Source organism: Pristiophorus japonicus, chromosome 9 (genome assembly GCF_044704955.1).
Source record: "Pristiophorus japonicus isolate sPriJap1 chromosome 9, sPriJap1.hap1, whole genome shotgun sequence".
In the NCBI taxonomy this organism is placed as follows: Eukaryota; Metazoa; Chordata; class Chondrichthyes; family Pristiophoridae; genus Pristiophorus; species Pristiophorus japonicus.
In genome coordinates this window covers 186,861,621-186,880,050 of record NC_091985.1, presented here as the reverse complement: position 1 = coordinate 186,880,050, position 18,430 = coordinate 186,861,621, and the positions used below count along the sequence as shown (strand labels likewise).

General features: G+C 46.4%; 1 protein-coding gene across 1 annotated transcript; it reads right to left on the bottom strand.

Moving 5' to 3' along the window:
- Window positions 1–1,406: 1,406 nt before the first annotated feature.
- On the bottom strand, window positions 1,407–18,282 carry LOC139272785 (zinc finger protein 432-like). The gene is made up of 3 exons (XM_070888897.1): window positions 18,232–18,282; window positions 16,741–16,909; window positions 1,407–4,176 (listed from the first exon to the last, which is right to left on the bottom strand). The coding sequence occupies exon 3, from the start codon at window positions 3,837–3,839 to the stop codon at window positions 2,970–2,972; it is 870 nt and encodes a 289-aa protein (XP_070744998.1). The 5' UTR covers window positions 3,840–4,176; window positions 16,741–16,909; window positions 18,232–18,282; the 3' UTR covers window positions 1,407–2,969.
- Between the last annotated feature and the right edge of the window lie 148 nt (window positions 18,283–18,430).

The window sequence follows — 18,430 nt, the reverse complement described above, 5'->3', positions numbered from 1 at the left end:
CGATTCGCGTTGCTGCGCCTCTGCGTCACTACGCGTCGGCGTCACTGCGCGTTTACGTCACCGCGCGTCTATGTCACTGCGCGTTGACGTCACTGCGCGTTCGCTTCACTGCGCGTTTACGTCACTGCGCGTTCGCTTCGGCCCTTCTCTCGGCCGCGCGTTCGCGTCGGCCCTACCTTCCGAGTTGCTGCGGGTTTTTTTTTTAAAATTCAATCAGAGCCTAGACGGGCCAAGTGATATACAAGGTCGACGTCGTACCTGAGTTGAACACCTATCTTCTATTTAAATCCCCATTTTATTCCCTGTGAGCCTAATTTTCTAATTTTGATTTCTTATGAGCCTCAATTAATTTCTTTCAGTCTCCAAATTTCCCTATCCTTTCGCGTTACTGCGCAGTTTAAATTCAATCAGTCAATGAAAGCCCTAATTTAATGGAGTTTTTCTGCCAATTGGACAGGAGTGATTTTATATTTTTCATAATTTAAAATCTCAGAACATTTTTTTCTTTCAGCACCTATTTAGTACGTTACTTTTTTTTATAACTAGAGAGAAGTCTGGCATGTAGGCTGTGGACTGCTTTTCGTTATCTCAATTGTTCCAGCCTCAAGGTCGTGTTATTTAATATAATTTTTTTTTTTAAATCCTTTTGAATCCATCTCAGTTGTTTTGCTGTGCCTTCTCTGAATGCTTGCTTTCAACAAGTTTTTCTTTTTTTTTAAACCACCGGGACCATGTAATTTTTTCTTTTTTTAACAAATCTATCCTTTGGGCATTTCCTGGCTCCGCAACTTATCATCCGAATATACGTAATTCAATAAGGTTCACACTCTTAAACTTCCCACATACAGGACAACACTACGAAGGGTTAAAACAAACTTTCATTCTGTTTGAGATAAAACAAACCACAACTCCCCGGCTTTTTTTTTTACAGTAAAAGTCACAGAAGCATTTCTCATTTAAACAGACATTCACAAGAGTCTCTTTTCTTTCCTATTAATTTTTTTTGGATCCATGATTGATCATCTATCCCTATCTAGCTCTAACTATCTTTCCCTTTCCAAGTCGCCGCTTGGTTTGCGTCATCGCACAATTTCCCTATCTCTATCCCTATTCTAAGTTTGAAAGGTATTCACCAGATTGTCCTGGATCTCGTTCAGACACTACCTGAGAACCAGCGAGTGGCTAAACTTTCCTCAGACTTTTGAAACCGGGGGAAACTGGAGCAGTATTGAAATCATACTCACTCCAGTGGCCATTTTCCCCTCGTCTCGTCCAAGGCTAGTCTGGCTCTTAATTCGCAAGTTTTCGGCAGTCGTCCGTTGAGATCCCACTTCTGACACCAAATGTTAATTCCTGGATTCTTTTACCTCAATCTGGTTCAGTAAAATTACTGAGTCGAATACCTCTTGTGCTTTGAACAAAGCAGTCTTTATTACCGGCCAGTAAGACCTATCAGACAGAAGATATACTCTCTGGATAGAGCGTACACACTCCCTACGGATAGGTGAAGTTACATCGTAAAGCGTTAACAGTTATACAGTTTTGAAATCAGATAACAAAATACAAATGGATTGACAGTCTAACTCAGCCACTCATTAGTCAATCTATATGAGATGTTCTTCTTGAAAGCTCAAGTATTGCCTCTAAATGTTTCAATCTAATGGTGTGACTATTTACTGAGACCTTGCAATTCTGCAGATGTATTTCATGTTACAATTATATATTATTGGCAGGATTAGTGACTTGAAACCTTGAGACAGACTGTTAGCTATGCTGATGTTGCACTATTTGCAATCTGACATTCTCCCAGCTATTCTTCCATGGCTTATACATTTTCATATATCCCATTTACTTTACTGTCCTTAATTCCATATATTCCGTTCAGCTATCCACAAACGTTCACAGGGTTGGAGGTAATATATCAGCATGGATAGAGGACTGGCTAACAAACAGAGAACAGAGTCAGGATAAATGGGTCATTCTCTGGTTGGCAATCAGTAACTGGTGGGGTGCCGCAGGGATCAGTGCTGGGGCCTCAACTATTTACAATTTATATTAATGACTTGGATGAAGGGACCGAGTGTAATGTGGCCAAATTTGCTGATGATACAAAGATGGGTGGGAAAGCAAGTTGCAAGGAGGACGCAAATAATCTACAAAGGGATATAGATCGGCTCAATGAGCTGGCAAAAATCTGGCAGATGGACTATAATGTGGTAACATGTCAGGTTATTCCCTTTGGTAGGAAAAATAAAAAAGTAAATTATTTATATGTGACAATTACAAAATGCTGTAGTACAGAAAGATCTGGGGATGAAACTCAAAAAGTTAGTATGTCGTTACAGCAAGAAACCAGGAAGGTAAATGGAATGCTGGCCTTTATTGCAAGAGGGATGGAGTATAAAAGTAGGGAAGTCCTGCTACAACTGTACAGGGCGTTGGTAAGACCACATCTGGAGTACTGCGTACAGTTTTGGTCTGGACTTGTCTCCATTCCCATGCCGAGGGTATCGCTACACCAGACAGGAGGGGCAACATTTGGGGACACTGATTTCCCGCCAATTCCCATTCCCCTTCTTTCTGGTGGATAATGGAGGGGCCACTGTGTGTAATGTGCAAGTCAGTAAGAATTGTCAGCAAGCTCTTTCTAATTGGAGATTTTATTCAGTAGAAACTTTCACACACTATTGTAGATTTTGTACCAAAGATCAATTTAGAATTAAAGTAAAAGTTTATAATTTTATTCCAAATTGAATTTCTGTTGTGAGTCACTGAATTAAGGGGAAAGATAACACACATGGACACTACAGCCCCGAGAACACAATCAGCAATATATCCAGAATGTTAAAGTTCAGCCCAGTTATAGGGTTATTAACATCAGCAGAAACAAACCCCAACTGTCAGAATGAACATGGTTCAGTCGGGATGTGATTAAAAGCAGCAATAACAGCACATTCCAACCCCTGCAGTCACTTGTGAACTCGCTGGTGTGTCAGCAGGTGGGATGACCGAGTGAATCCCTTCCCACACATGGGGCAGGTGAACGGCCTCTCCCCAGTGTGAACTCGCTGGTGTCTCAGCAGGGTGGATGAATGAGTGAATCCCTTCCCACACTCAAAGCAGGTGAACGGCCTCTCCCCAGTGTGAACTCGCTGGTGTATCAGCAGGTTGGATGACAGAGTGAATCCTTTCCCACACACAGAGCAGGTGAACGGCCTCTCCCCAGTGTGAACTCGCTGGTGAACGACAAGGTTGTATGACTGAGTGAATCCCTTCCCACACACGGGGCATGTGAATGGCCTCTCCCCAGTGTGAACTCGCTGGTGTCTCAGCAGTTTGGATGACTGAGTGAATCCCTTCCCACACTCAGAGCAGGTGAACGGTCTCTCCCCAGTGTGAACTCGCTGGTGTATCAGCAGGGTGGATGATGTAGTGAATCCCTTCCCACACTCAGAGCAGGTGAACGGTCTCTCCCCAGTGTGAACTCGCTGGTGTATCAGCAGGTCGGATGAATGAGTGAATCCCTTCCCACACACAGGGCATGTGAATGGCCTCTCCCCAGTGTGAACTCGCTGGTGTCTCAGCAGTTTGGATGACTGAGTGAATCCCTTCCCACACTCAGAGCAGGTGAATGGTCTCTCCCCAGTGTGAACTCGCTGGTGTATCAGCAGGGTGGATGATGTAGTGAATCCCTTCCCACACTCAGAGCAGGTGAATGGCCTCTCCCCAGTGTGACTGCGTCGATGAATTTCCAGCCGAGATGGTGATCTGAATCCCTTCCCACAGTCACCACATTTCCACGGTTTCTCCGTGGTGCGGGTATCCTTGTGACTCTCCATGGTTGGACAATCAGTTGAAGCCTCGCCCACACACAGAATACATTTAGTTTCTCCCCGCTGTGAATGGTGCGATGTTTATTCAGGCTGTGCAACTGGTTGAAGCTCTTTCCACAGTCAGTGCACTGGAACACTCTCACTCGGGTGTGTGTGTGTCTTGGTGCTTTTCCAGTCACACTGATGTTTGAAATCTTTTCCCACAGGCAGAACAGACAAACATTTCATCTTCCACTTTCAAAGGCCGATGATATTCACATCCTGATGAATCGATTGACTCCGGCAGATCTTGACGTGTTGTTTGGTTTGTGTTTCCTGTCTGAAAATCTCCCCTTCTAATACGCTGTAAAAGGAGATAACAAAACTCATCACTGTCAGTACAAGACAGAAATTCAGGATAGACACATCTAGTTTCCATGGAACATTCTTTCCTCTCTTGTTCTTGCAAAGCTGTAAATCACTGTCCCACACATAGTCCCTCCTGCTGTGATGAAATCCAAATCAACAGACATTTCAAGACTGTTTCTCCAACACTCCCAGTTTTCACCAGCAATTCTGGCTGGGTTCAGTTCTACACTCACTGGTTCCCCTCCCCTGAAGGTGCTGACTCTGGCTGGGGTCAGTTCTACACTCACTGGTTCCCCTCCCCTGAAGGTGCTGACTGCGGCTGGGTTCAGTTCTACACTCACTGGTTCCCCTCCCCTGAAGGTGCTGACTCTGGCTGGGGTCAGTTCTTCACTCACTGGTTCCCCTCCCCTGAAGGTGCTGACTGTGGCTGGGTTCAGTTCTACACTCACTGGTTCCCCTCCCCTGAAGGTGCTGACTCTGGCTGGGGTCAGTTCTACACTCACTGGTTCCCCTCCCTCTCCTCCCCTAAAGGTTTTTTTTCTCTGTTAAGTTCGTACTTAGTCTTTAAATAAAGGTGAGTTAAATCAACTGATTGCTGAGTAGTTGTTGGGTGTGTTTTTCTAAGGTTTAGAGTTTGGTTCTACTTGATCGTTCCGAGTGTAACTCGAGGGATGGCAGGATAGCCCAGTCCCGTGGATTGCGCATCCTGTGGCATGTGGGAAATCCTGGATGCTTCGTGCAGTCGGGACGACCACGTGTGCAGGAGGTGTCTCCAGCTGCACCAAGTCGAGCTGTGTGTTTTGGAGCTTAAGCAGCGTCTGGAATCACTGTGGTGCGTCCGTGAGACTGAGAACTTGTGGATAGCACGTTTCTAGAGGTGGTCACCCCGCAGCTTTAGAGTGTGCAGGCAGAGAGGGAGTGGGTGAGCACCGGACAGAAGAGGAGGACCAGGCAGGTAGTGCAGGAGTCCCGAGTCCATCTCGCTCTCCAACCGGTACTCTGTTCTGAGTACCGGTGAGGGCGATGGTGGCTCTGGGGAGTGCAGCCAGAGCCAAATCCACGGCACCACGGGTGGCTCAGCTGCACAGGGGGGAGGAAGAAGAATGGAAGATCTATAGTGGTAGGGGATACAATAGTCAGGGGAACAGACTGGTGTTTCTGCGGCCGCAGACGTGACTCCAGGATGGTATGTTGCCTCCCAGGTACCAGGTCCAGGATGTCACCGAGCGGCTGCAGGGTATTCTGGGGGGAAAAGGGTGAACAGCCAGAGGTCGTGGTCCATATCGGGACCAATGACATAGGTAGAAAGAGGGATAGGTCCTGCAGGCAGAGTTTAGGGAGCTAGGAGCAGGACCTCAAAGGTAGTAATCTCCGGATTACTCCCGGTGCCACGAGCTAGTGCGTACAGAAATAGGATGGTAGAGCAGATAAATGCGTAACTGGAGAGATGGTGTATGCAGGAGGGCTTTAGTTTCCTGAGGCATTGCGACTACTTCTGGGGGAGGTGGGACCTCTACAGGCCAGACGGCTTACACCTCAACACCGCCGGAACCAATATCCTCGCCGTGGGGAGGGGGCGGGGGGTATGCTAGTACGTAGGAACATAAGAAATAGGAGCAGGAGTAGGCCATACGGCCCCTCGAGCCTGCTCCCCCACTGATTACAATCATGGCTGATTCGATCATGGACTCAGGTCCACTTCCCTGCCCGCTCTCCATAACCCCTTATCATTTAATAAACTGTCTATTTCTGTCTTAAATTTTTTCAATGTCTCAGCTTCCACAGCTCTCCGAGGCAGTGAATTCCACAGATCAACAACCCTCAGAGAAAAAATTTCTCCTCATCTCAGTTTTAAATGGGTGACCCCTTATTCTAATATTATGCCCCCTAGTTCTAGTCTTCCCGATCAGTGGAAACATCATCTCTGCATGCACCTTGTCAAGCCCCCTCATAATCTTATACTTTTCGATAAGATCACCTCTCATTCTTCTGAATTCCAATGAGTAGAGGCCCAACCTACTCAGCCTTTCCTCATAAGTCAACCCTCTCATCTCTGGAATCAACCTTGTGAACCTTCTCTGAACTTCCTCCAAAGCAAGTATATCCTTTCGTAAATATCGAAACCAAAACTGCACTCAGTATTCCAGGTGTGGCCTCACCAATACCCTGTACAACTGTGGCAAGACTTCCCTGCTTTTATACTCCATCCCCTTTGCAATGAAGGTCAAGATTCCATTGGCTTTCCTGATCACTTGCTGTACCTGCATACTAACCTTTTGTGTTTCATGCACACGTTCCCCCAGGCCCGCTGTACTGCAGCACTTTGCAATCCCCCAACACCGTGAACTTTTATCTTGTGCAGTAACCTTTTATGTGGTACATTGTCAAATGCCTTCTGGAAGTCCAAATACATCACATTTACTGGTTCTTCTTGATCCATCCTGTTCGTTACATCCTCAAAAGAATTCCAGCAAATTTGTCAAACATGACTTCCCCTTCATATATCCATACTGACTCTGCCTGACCGAATTTTTGTCCTCCAAATTTCCTGCTACTACTTCTTTAATAATGGACCCCAACATTTTCCCAACCACAGATGTTAGGCTAACTGGTCTATAGTTTCCTACTTTTTGTCTGCCTCCTTTTTTTAAATAGGGGTGTTACATTGACAGTTTTCCAATCTGCTGGAACCTCTCCAGAATCCAGGGAATTTTGATGAATTACAACCAATGCATCCACTATCCCTGCCGCTACTTTTATTAAGACCCTGGGATGCAAGCCATCAGTTCCAGGGGATTTAACCGCCTTTAGTCCCATTATCTTACTGAGTACCACCTCCTTAGTGATTGTGATAAGTTCCTTCCCCCCCTGTAGCCCCTTGACTATCCACTGTTGGAATATTATTAGCGTCCTCTACCGTAAAGACTGATAGAAATTCTGAACAAATATTTTGTGTCATCTCCATGTTCCCCATTACTAACTCCCCGGTCTCGTCCTCTGAGGGACCAACATTTACTCTAGCCAATCTTTTCCTTTTTATATACCTATATATACCTCTTGCTATCTGTTTTTATATTTTGTGCCAGTTTACTTTCATAGTCTATCTTCCCTTTCTTAATCATTTTTTGATTCATTTTTTGTTAGCTTTTCAATGCTTCCCAAACTTCTGTCCTCCTACTAGTTTTGCCCACATTGTATGCCCTTGTTTTTAATTAGATACGGTCCTTTATTTCTTTGTTAGCCACGGAGGGCTATCTTTTCTCTTACGACCTTTCCTCCTCACTGGAATATATTTTTCTTGAGAGTTGTGAAATATCTCCTCAAATGTTCACCACTGTTCATCAACCATCCTACACTTCAATCTATTTTCCCAGTCCACTTCAGCCAACTCAGCCTCATTCCTTTGAAGTCTCCTTTATTTAAGCTGAGTACACTGGTTGAATTCCAACTTTCTCACCCTCCATCTGAATTTGAAATTCAACCATGCTATGGGCTTTTATTCCAAGGGGATCCTTTACTGGAAGAATGTTTATTCATCCTGTCTCATTACACAAGACCAGATCCAAAATAGCCTGCCCGCTATTTGGTTCAGTTACATACTGCTCAAGGAACCCGTCCCTTATGCACTCTATGAAATCTAGGAGGACGAGACCGGGAATTAGCATTGTAATTTACTAAAATTCCCTGGATTCTGGGGAGGTCCCAGCAGACTGGAAAACTGCCAATGCAACGCCTCTATTTAAAAAGGAGGCAGACAAAAAGCAGGAAACTATAGACCAGTTAGCCTAACATCTGTGGTTGGGAAGATGTTTGAGTCCATTATTAAGGAAGGAGTAGCAGGACATTTGTAAAAGCATAATTTGGTCAGACAGGGTCACCATCGATTTATGAAGGGAAAGTCATGTTTGACAAATTTGCTGGAACTCTTTGAGGATGTAACGAACAGGGTGGATAAAAGGGAACCAGTGGATGTGGTGTATTTGGACTTCCAGAAGGCATTGACAATGTGCCACATCAAAGGTTACCACACAAGATAAAATATCACCGGTTTGGGGGGGAATATATTAGCATGGATAGAGGATTGCCTAACTAACAGAAAACAGAAAGTCGGGATAAATGGTTCATTCTCGGGTTGGCAATCAGTACCTAGTGGGGTGCTGCAGGGATCAGTGCTGGGACCCAACTATTTACAATCTATATTAACGACTTGGAAGAAGGGACTGAGTGTAACGTAGCCAAGTTTGCCGACGATGCAAAGCTGGGAGAAAAATCAATGTGTGAGGATAACACAAAAAACCTGCAAAGGTCACAGACAGGCTAAGTGAGTGAGCACACATTTGGCAGATGGAGTCTAATATTGGAACGTGTGAGGTCATGCACTTTGGCAGAAATAAATCAAACAGCAAGTTATTATTTGAATGGACAAAAATTGCAAAGTGCTGCAGTACAGTGGGAGCTGGGGGTACTTATGCATGAAACACAAAAGGTTAGCATGCAGGTACAGCAATTGATCAGGAATGCCAATAGAATCGTAGCCTTTATTGCAAAGGGGATTGAGTATAAATGCAGAGTCTTGCTACAGTGATACAGGCTATTAGTGAGGCCACTCCTGGAATACTGCATAAAGATTTTGGTTTCCATATTTATGAAAGGATATACTTGCTTTGGAGGCAGTTCAGAGAAGGTTCACTAGGTACATTGCGGAGATGAGGGGTTGACTTATGAGGAAAGGGTGAGGAGGTTGGGCCTCTACTCATTGCAATGCAGAAGAATCAGCGGTGATCTTATCGAAACGTATAAGATTAGGAGGGGGCTTGAGAAGGCCGTTGCAGAAAGAATGTTCCACTGATAGGGGAGACTAGAATTAGGGAGCATAAACTTAGAATAAGGAGCCGCTCAATTAAAACTGAGATGAGGAGGACTTTCTCTTCTCAGAGGGTTGTAAATCTGTGGAATTCGCTGCCTCAGAGAGCTTTGGAAGCTGGGTCATTGATTAAATTTAATACCGAGCTAGACAGTTTCTTAACTGATAAGGGATTAAGTGGTAATGGGGATTGGGCAGGGAAGTGGACCTGAGTCCATGATCGGATCAGCCATGATCGTATTAAATGGCAGAGCAGGCTCGAGGGGCCGTATGGCCTATTCCTGCTCCTATTTCTTATGTTCCCCTCCCTCTCGTTCCCTTAAGTGCTGATTCTAGATGGATTCAGTTCCACTCACTGGTTTCCCTCTCCCCCGCTGAAGATGCTGACTCTCTTTGAGTTCAGTTCTACACTCACTGGTTCCCCTCCCCTGAAGGTGCTGACTCTGGCTGGGTTCAGTTCTACACTCACTGGTTCCCCTCCCCTGAAGGTACTGACTCTGGCTGGGTTCAGTTCGACACTCACTGGTTACCCTCCCCTGAAGGTACTGACTCTGGCCGGGTACAGTTCCAGTACCAAGATGGACGCGCATGCGCTGTGCTACTCACTGAATCAAGATGGCGGAGCACTGAACCTGCCTTCCTGCACCAAGATGGCCACCGTTCGGCTGGGCCTGTGATCGGGAGAAAGCCCCGAAGCTGCAACTGCCGATATTCCAGTTATTATTCCAGGCTTGCGGCGGGCACCAATTGTTTATGAAGCCCCCCCGGCTCCCCGCTGGTCTATTACTCTGCTCGGTCCCACTGAAAAGGACACTTCTGTGGAGCCTGCCCAAAACATGTCGTCTCCGCCATTCCATGCACCGCGCATGCTCCAAACACAGCCAGGGCCCGCGCCTGCGCATTGAGCTCCTGTAGTCTGGGTGCGGCACATTCTCTCCGCGGGGCATGCTGCGTACATAAGACCATGAGAAATAGGAGCAGGAGTGGGCCACCCGGACCCCCGAGCCCGCTCCCCATTCAATAAGATTTGATGAGACAGTGTAGAGGGAGCTTTACTCTGTATCTAACCCCGTGCTGTACCTGTTCTGCAATGTTTGATGGGACATCGTACAGGGAGATGAACTCTGCCTCTAACCAATGCAGTACCTAACATAAGAATTAGGAACAGGAGTAGGCCATCTAGCCCCTCGAGCCTGCTCCGCCATTCAAAAAGATCATGGCTGATCTGGCCGTGGACTCCACTTACCCGCCCGCTCCCCATAACCCTTAATTCCCTTATTGGTTAAAAATCTCTCTATCTGTCCAAGTCACTCTGCAGCCTCTTCGTATCCTCCTCACAGCTCACACTGCCACCCAGTTTAGTGTCATCTGCAAACTTGGAGATATTACACTCAATTCCATCATCTAAATCATTAATATATATTGTAAACAGCTGGGGTCCCAGCACCGAGCCCTGCGGCACTCCACTAGTCACTGCCTGCCATTCTGAAAAGGACCCGTTTATCCCGACTCTCTGCTTCCTGTCTGCCAGCCAGTTCTCTATCCACGTCAGTACATTACCCCCAATACCATGTGCTTTGATTTTGCATACCAATCTCTTGTGTGGGACCTTGTCAAAAGCCTTTTGAAAGTCCAAATACACCACATCCACTGGTTCTCCCTTGTCCACTCTACTAGTTACATCCTCAAAAAATCCAGATTTGTCAAGCATGATTTCCCTTTCATGAATCCATGCTGACTTGGACCAATCCTATCACTGCTTTCCAAATGCGCTGCTATTTCATCCTTAATGATTGATTCCAACATTTTCCCCACTGCTGATGTCAGGCTAACCGGTCTATAATTACCCGTTTTCTCTCTCCCTCCCTCTTTTTTTAAAAAGTGGAGTTACATTAGCAACCCTCCAGTCCATAGGAACTGATCCAGAGCCGATAGACTGCTGGAAAACTATCACCAATACATCCACTATTTCTAGGGCCACTTCCTTAAGTACTCTGGGATGTAGACTATCAGGCCCTGGGGATTTATCGGCCTTCAATCCCATCAATTTCACTAACACAATTTCCCACCTAATAAGGATATCCTTCAGTTCCTCCTTCTCACTCGACCCTCGGTCCCCGGAAGGTTATTTGTGTCTTCTTTTGTGAAGACAGAACCAAAGTACTTGTTCAATTGGTCTGCCATTTCTTTGTTCCCCATTATAAGTTCACCCAAATTCGACTGCAAGGGACCTCAGTTTGTCTTCACTAATCTTTTTCTGTTCACATATCTATATAAGTTTTTTCAGTCAGTTTTTATGTTTCCTGCAAGCTTCCTCTCGTACTCTATTTTCCCCTTCTTAATTAAATCCTTTGTTCTCCTCTGCTGAATTCTAAATTTCTCCCAGTCTTCTGCTTTGCTGCTTTTTCTGGCTAATTTGTATGCCTCTTCCTTGGATTTAACACTATCCTTAATTTCCCTTGTTTGCCACGGTTGAGCCACCTTCCCCGTTTTATTTTTACTCCAGACAGGGATGTACAATTGCTGAAGTTCGTCCATATGATCTTTGAAGGTTTGCCATTGCCTATCCACCGTCAACCCTTTAAGTATCATTTGCAATCTAATCTAGCCAATTTGCACCTCATACCGGCAAAGTTACCTTCCCTTAAGTTCAGGACCGTAGTTTCTGAATTAACTGTGTCACTCTCCATCTTAATAAAGAATTCTACCATATTATGGTCACACTTTCCCAAGGGGCCTCGCACAACAAGATTGCTAATTAGACCCTTCTCATTACACATCACCCAGTCTAGGATGGCCAGCTCCCTAGTTGGTTCCTCGACATATTGGTCAAGAAAACCATCCCTAATATACTCCAGGAAATCCTCCTCCACTACATTGCTACCAGTTTGGTTAGCCCAATCTATATGTTAATTAAAGTCGCCCATGATAATTGCTGTACCTTTAGGGCACACATCCCTTATTTCTTATTTGACGCTGTCCCCAACCTTACTACTACTATTTGTTGGCCTGTACACAACTCCCACTAGCATTTTCTGCTCTTTGGTATTCCGTAGCTCCACCCATACCGATTCCACATCATCCAAGCTAATGTCCTTCCTTACAATTGCATTAATTTCCTCTTTAACCAGCAATGCCACCCCACCTCCTTTTCCTTTCTGTCTATCCTTCCTAAATGTTGAATACCCCTGGATGTTGCGTTCCCAGTCTTGATCACCCTGGAGCCATGTCTTCGTAATGCCAATCATGTCGTATCCGTTAACTGCTATCTGCACAGTTAATTCGTCCACCTTATTCCGAATACTCCTTGCATTGAGGCACAGAGCCTTCAGGCTTGTCTTTTTAACACACTTTGCCCCTTTAGAATTTTGCTGTAAAGTGGCCCTTTTTGTTTTCTTGCCTTGGGTTTCTCTTTCCTCCACTTTTATTTTTCTCCTTTCTATCTTTTGCTTCTGTCTCAATTTTGTTCCCTCTGTCTCCCTGCATAGGTTCCCATCCTCCTGAACCTATTCCAGTGAGAATCAGTGCCAGAGGAAACATGCAGCACAGCCTGGTATCCAGTCATCTTGGGTTCCCCTTGCCATTGGAGCAAGATCTTGCTCTGCCAAGCCCAATTATTTTGCTTCGGTCTTCAAGGTGGAAGACATAAAAACCATGCCAAAATTTGCTGGTCACAGGAATGTGGGAAGGGAGGACTTTGAGACAATCACTATCACTAGGGGGGTAGTGCTGGACAGGCTAATGGGACTCAAGGTAGACAAGTCCCCTGGTCCTGATGAAATGCATCCCAGGGTATTAAAAGAGATGGCAGAAGTTATAGCAGATGCATTCGTTATAATCTACCAAAATTCTCTGGACTCTGGGGAGGTACCAGCGGATTGGAAAGCAGCTAATGTAATGCCTCTGTTTAAAAAAGGGGGCAGACAAAAGGCAGATAACGAGAGGCCGGTTAGTTTAACATCTGTAGTGGGGAAAATGCTTGAAACTATCATTAAGGAAGAAATAGCAGGACATCTAGATAGGAATAGTGCAATCAAGCAGACGCAGCATGGATTCATGAAGGGGAAATCATGTTTAACTAATTTACTGGAATTCTTTGAGGATATAACAAGCATGGTGGATAGAGGTGTACCGATGGATGTGGTGTATTTAGATTTCCAAAAGGCATTCGATAAGGTGCCACACAAAAGGTTACTGCAGAAGATAGAGGTACACGGAGTCAGAGGAAATGTATTAGCATGGATAGAGAATTGGCTGGCAAACAGAAAGCAGAGAGTCGGGATAAATGGGTCCTTTTCGGGTTGGAAATCGGTGGTTAGTGGTGTGTCACAGGGATCGGTGCTGGGACCACAACTGTTTACAATATATATAGATGACCTGGAAGAGGGGTCAGAGTATAGTGTAACAAAATTTGCAGATGACACAAAGATTAGTGGGAAAGCGGGTAGTGTACAGGACACAGAGAGGCTGCAAAGAGATTGGGCTAAGGTTTGGCAGATGGAATGCAATGTCGGAAAGTGTGAGGTTATCCACCTTGGGAAAAAAAACAGTAAAAGGGAATATTATTTGAATGGGGAGAAATTACAACATGCTGAGGTGCAGAGGGACCTGGGGGTCCTTGTGAATGAATCCCAAAAAGTAATCAGGAAGGCGAATGGAATGTTGGCCTTCATTGCGTGAGAGATGGAGTACAAAAGCAGGGAGGTCCTGCTGCAACTGTATAGGGTATTGGTAAGGCCGCACCTGGAGTACTGCGTGCAGTTTTGGTCACCTTACTTAAGGAAGGATATACTGGCTTTGGAGAGGGTACAGAAACGATTCACTAGGCTGATTCCGGAGATGAGAGGGTTACCTTATGATGATAGATTGAGCAGACTGGGTCTTTACTCGTTGGAGTTCAGAAGGATTAGGGGTGATCTTGTAGAAACATTTAAAATAATGAAGGGGATTGACAAGATAGAGGCAGAGAGGTTGTTTCCACTGGTCGGGGAGACTAGAACCAGGGGGCACAGCCTCAAAATACAGGGGAGCAAATTTAAAACCAAGTTGAGAAGGAATTTCTTCTCCCAGAGGGTTGTGAATCTGTGGAATTCTCTGCCCAAGGAAGCAGTTGAGGCTAGCTCATTGAATGTATTCAAGTCACAGATAGATAGATTTTTAACCAATAAGGGAATTAAGGGTTACGGGGAGCGGGCGGGTAAGTGGAGCTGAGTCCACAGCCAGATCAGCCATGATCTTATTGAATGGCAGAGCAGGCTCGAGGGGCTAGATGGCTTACTCCTGTTCCTAATTCTTATGTTCTTATTTTTTTTAAGCCTGTGTGGTAGCTAATGTGCAAGGGGCACCTCAAGTTAAAAGAATTCACGCTATTAGCAATACATAACAATCTTCTTCCTCTGCAGTTATTAATCTAGTGCAATTCCCCATGCCTGTAGTTTTGTTATATTACAATTTGAAATATCTTCAGTTATCAGCAACAAGTTGCATTTATATTGCACTCTAAACATAGTAAAATGTCCCAAGGCACTTCACAGGACCGTTATCAAACAAAATTTGACACCCAGTCACATAAGGAAATATTAGCACAGGTGACGAAAAGCTTGTTCAAAAGAGTAGGTATTAAGGAGCATTTTAAAGGTGGAGAGGTTTAGGGAGGGAATTCCAGAGTTTATAGCATCAGCAGCTGAAGGTACGGCCACCAATATTGGAGGGATGAAAATTGGGGCTGCTCAAGAGGCCAGAATTGAAGTAATGCAAAGATCTCTGAGGGTTGTAGGGCTGGAGGAGATTACAGCAATAGGGAGGGGCAAGATCCTGAACAGATTTCAAAACAAGGATGAGAATTTTGAAAGCGAAGCATTGATGGAGCAGGAGCCAATGTAGTTCAGCAAGCTCAGGGGTGATGGGTGAACGGAGATTGGTACAAGTTGGGATGAGAGGGCTGAGGGCAGATTGAGTAGAATAGGCCTATATTCTCTGGAGTTTAGAAGAACGGAAGTTGATATCATTGAAACATATTAAATTCTTAGAGCAATTGACAAGGGCTGGATCGGCTCGAGTTAGGGGTCCTAGTATTAGGATAACAGATCGGTCATTTAAGACTATGAGAAGGAGCTATTTCATCATTCAGAGTTGTGAATCTTTGAAATTCTCTATCGAATAGAGATCTTACTGAATGGCGGAGCAGATGGGGGGGGCCGTATGGCCTACTCCTGCTGCTGCTACTTGTGTTCTTGAGTAAGAATACGGGCAAGAGTGTTCAGCCATGAACTCATTGAATGGTGGTGCAGGCTCAAAGGGCTGAATGGCCGACTCCTGCACCTATTTTCTATGTTATTACAGCACAGAAGGAGGACATTTCGGACCATCGTGTACAAGTCAGCCGACAAAGAGCCGCACGGCCCTCGGTCAGCAGCCCTGAAGGTTACATATAAACCTATGAACAATAAACAATGGCGGAAAGGTAAATAGCACCCAGCCCGACCAGTCCGCCTCACACAACTGCGACACCCCTTGTACCAAAACATTCTACACTTCACCCCAGCCAGAGCCATGTGATATCCTGGGAGAGGCAGAAACCAGGTAAAAACCCAGGCCAATTTAGGGAAAAAAAACTGGGAAAATTTCTCTCCTACTCATCCAGGCGATCGAAATTGGTCCAGATCACCCTGGTTGTATTCGATTCCCTGCAGCACTTACCATTATACCTGTGCCGGGCAACAAGAGGTGATCTCCTCTCATCCCAATTAGCAGCTCTAGGTCCGTAACCCTGCAGGTTACGGCACTTTAAGTGCCTATCCAACCATCTCTTAAAAGTGGTGAGGGTTTCTGTATCCATCACTTTTCCAGGCAGTGAGTCCCGGATCCCCACAACCCTCTGCGTAAAAAAGCCCCCCCTCAAATCCTTCAACCAACCACCTTAAAACTATGCCCCCTAAGTTTAAGCTTAAGTTTATGGAGAGTATGAGGTGTGAGGCCGATCAGAGGCGTGGATGAGGGTTTGAGCAGATGAGCTGAGGAAACGGTAGAGACCGGCGATATTATGGAGGGGGAATTAAGTGTACTCGGTGATTGTGGGAATATAGGCTCGGAAGTTCATCTCTGAGTCAAGTACGACGCCAATCAATAAATTGCAACTCTCCATATCTGTGTTTCAGTATATTAGAATACTACATATCTCAAGTGATCAATGCTTCAATATTAGTAGTTATCAATATATTTTCTTATAATTCTAAATGTTGATGAATGAATAATTGATTCTATGGGTGATAGGCCGTGCTGGTCTTTCAGATGGGTCTGTGCATCGTGATCAGTGAATTGTCTCTGTGCTTCCACTTCAATCTTTCCATTGGCTTTCTCACCAGATGGGAAATATTTGAACATTGAGTTCTGATGGTGTCGGTGTGAGTGCAGCCGCAGCTAATGTACAGAGACCGGTCCATCTGCTGGGCTCTGCCTCAAACTGGAGTCACCTCTTAGATCAAAGCCCTTTACTCTAAAACACACACAAGATTCACTGTGACTGTGTTTAGAGACAGAAACTGATCTCACTTCACATCCCATTACACGGCCTCATGCTGGATAATTGTGCTCGGTGGTCAGACTCTCCCAGTCTCATTTCCTGTCTGACTGTGTAACCTGTGTGTACTGTCTACAGGACCGGTGTGTATCTGAGTAAATGGCACTTTCTCTTACCTTCCTCCCCAGTCGATCTATTGAAGCACTTTCAATCGGAAGGGGCTCACTGGTTGGTGCTCTCACAATCCTGCGCTGGTTCACGTGCTGTTGTTCCTCAGTCCACAATCCCTGTTTCCTTCCAGCTGTGGAACTCTCTCAGTCACTCTGCCATTCACCAGGGGGAGAGCTAATTATGACAGGGCAGAAAATGAGAAAAATATTAATGTTGTGAAATGGAATGGAGTGTAAAGTGCTTTCCCAACATTTCAGCAAAGTACATATCCAGTATTTCTGTTTGATTTTATCCTTTTCCTCAGATCTCTGTCCCGCCATTCTGGGCTTACAGAAAATCACCAGAATTCTCCCCGGGTTACACACTGTCCGATCTCACTGGGCCCACCCCCGGGTTACACACTGTCTGATCTCACTGGACCCACCCCCGGGTTACACACTGTCTGATCTCACTGGACCCACCCCCGGGTTACACACTGTCTGATCTCACTGGGCCCACCCCCGGGTTACACACTGTCTGATCTCACTGGACCCACCCCCGGGTTACACACTGTCTGATCTCACTGGGCCCACCCCCGGGTTACACACTGTCTGATCTCACTGGACCCACCCCCGGGTTACACACTGTCTGATCTCACTGGACCCACCCCCGGGTTACACACTGTCTGATCTCACTGGGCCCACCCCCGGGTTACACACTGTCTGATCTCACTGGACCCACCCCCGGGTTACACACTGTCTGATCTCACTGGGCCCACCCCCGGGTTACACACTGTCTGATCTCACTGGACCCACCCCCGGGTTACACACTGTCTGATCTCACTGGACCCACCCCCGGGTTACACACTGTCTGATCTCACTGGGTCCACCCCCGGGTTACACACTGTCTGATCTCACTGGACCCACCCCCGGGTTACACACTGTCTGATCTCACTGGGGCCCCCGGGTTACACACTGTCTAATCTCACTGGGCCCCCGGGTTACACACTGTCTGATCTCACTGGGGCCCCGGGTTACACACTGTCTGATCTCACTGGGCCCACCCCCGGGTTACACACTGTCTGATCTCACTGGGCCCCCGGGTTGCACACTGCCTGATCTCACTGGGCCCCCGGGTTGCACACTGTCTGATCTCACTGGGCCCCCGGGTTACACACTGTCTGATCTCACTGGGCCCCCGGGTTACACACTGTCTGATCTCACTGGGCCCACCCCCGGGTTACACACTGTCTGATCTCACTGGACCCACCCCCTGGTTACACACTGTCTGATCTCACTGGGCCCCCGGGTTACACACTGTCTGATCTCACTGGACCCACCCCCGGGTTACACACTGTCTGATCTCACTGGACCCACCCCCTGGTTACACACTGTCTGATCTCACTGGGCCCACCCCCGGGTTACACACTGTCTGAGAGGGAGGGGAAGAGGGTGTGGAGAGGGTGGACATATAATCTACCCCCCCGCGACACTCTCCCCCCACCGTCGATCACTTACCGCCATTTTGCAGTTCCTTCACCAACCGTCAACATCCGGGGATCCGAGACATGCGCAGAGCGCGCTCAGCGAGTTGACGTGTTCCGTCGCTGCTATTGGGTGAAAGCAACTGATTGACAGCTGGCCCCACCAATCCACGCCCGGCACAGCTGCCGAATCGCCCCGCCCTCTTCCACAGCTGGAGGCGCGCCGTTCCCAG

What these genes read in the sequence shown, in the direction of transcription:
- LOC139272785 (XM_070888897.1), bottom strand. Translation starts at nt 3,839, where the DNA reads ATGGAGAGTCACAAGGATACCCGCACCACGGAGAAACCGTGGAAATGT.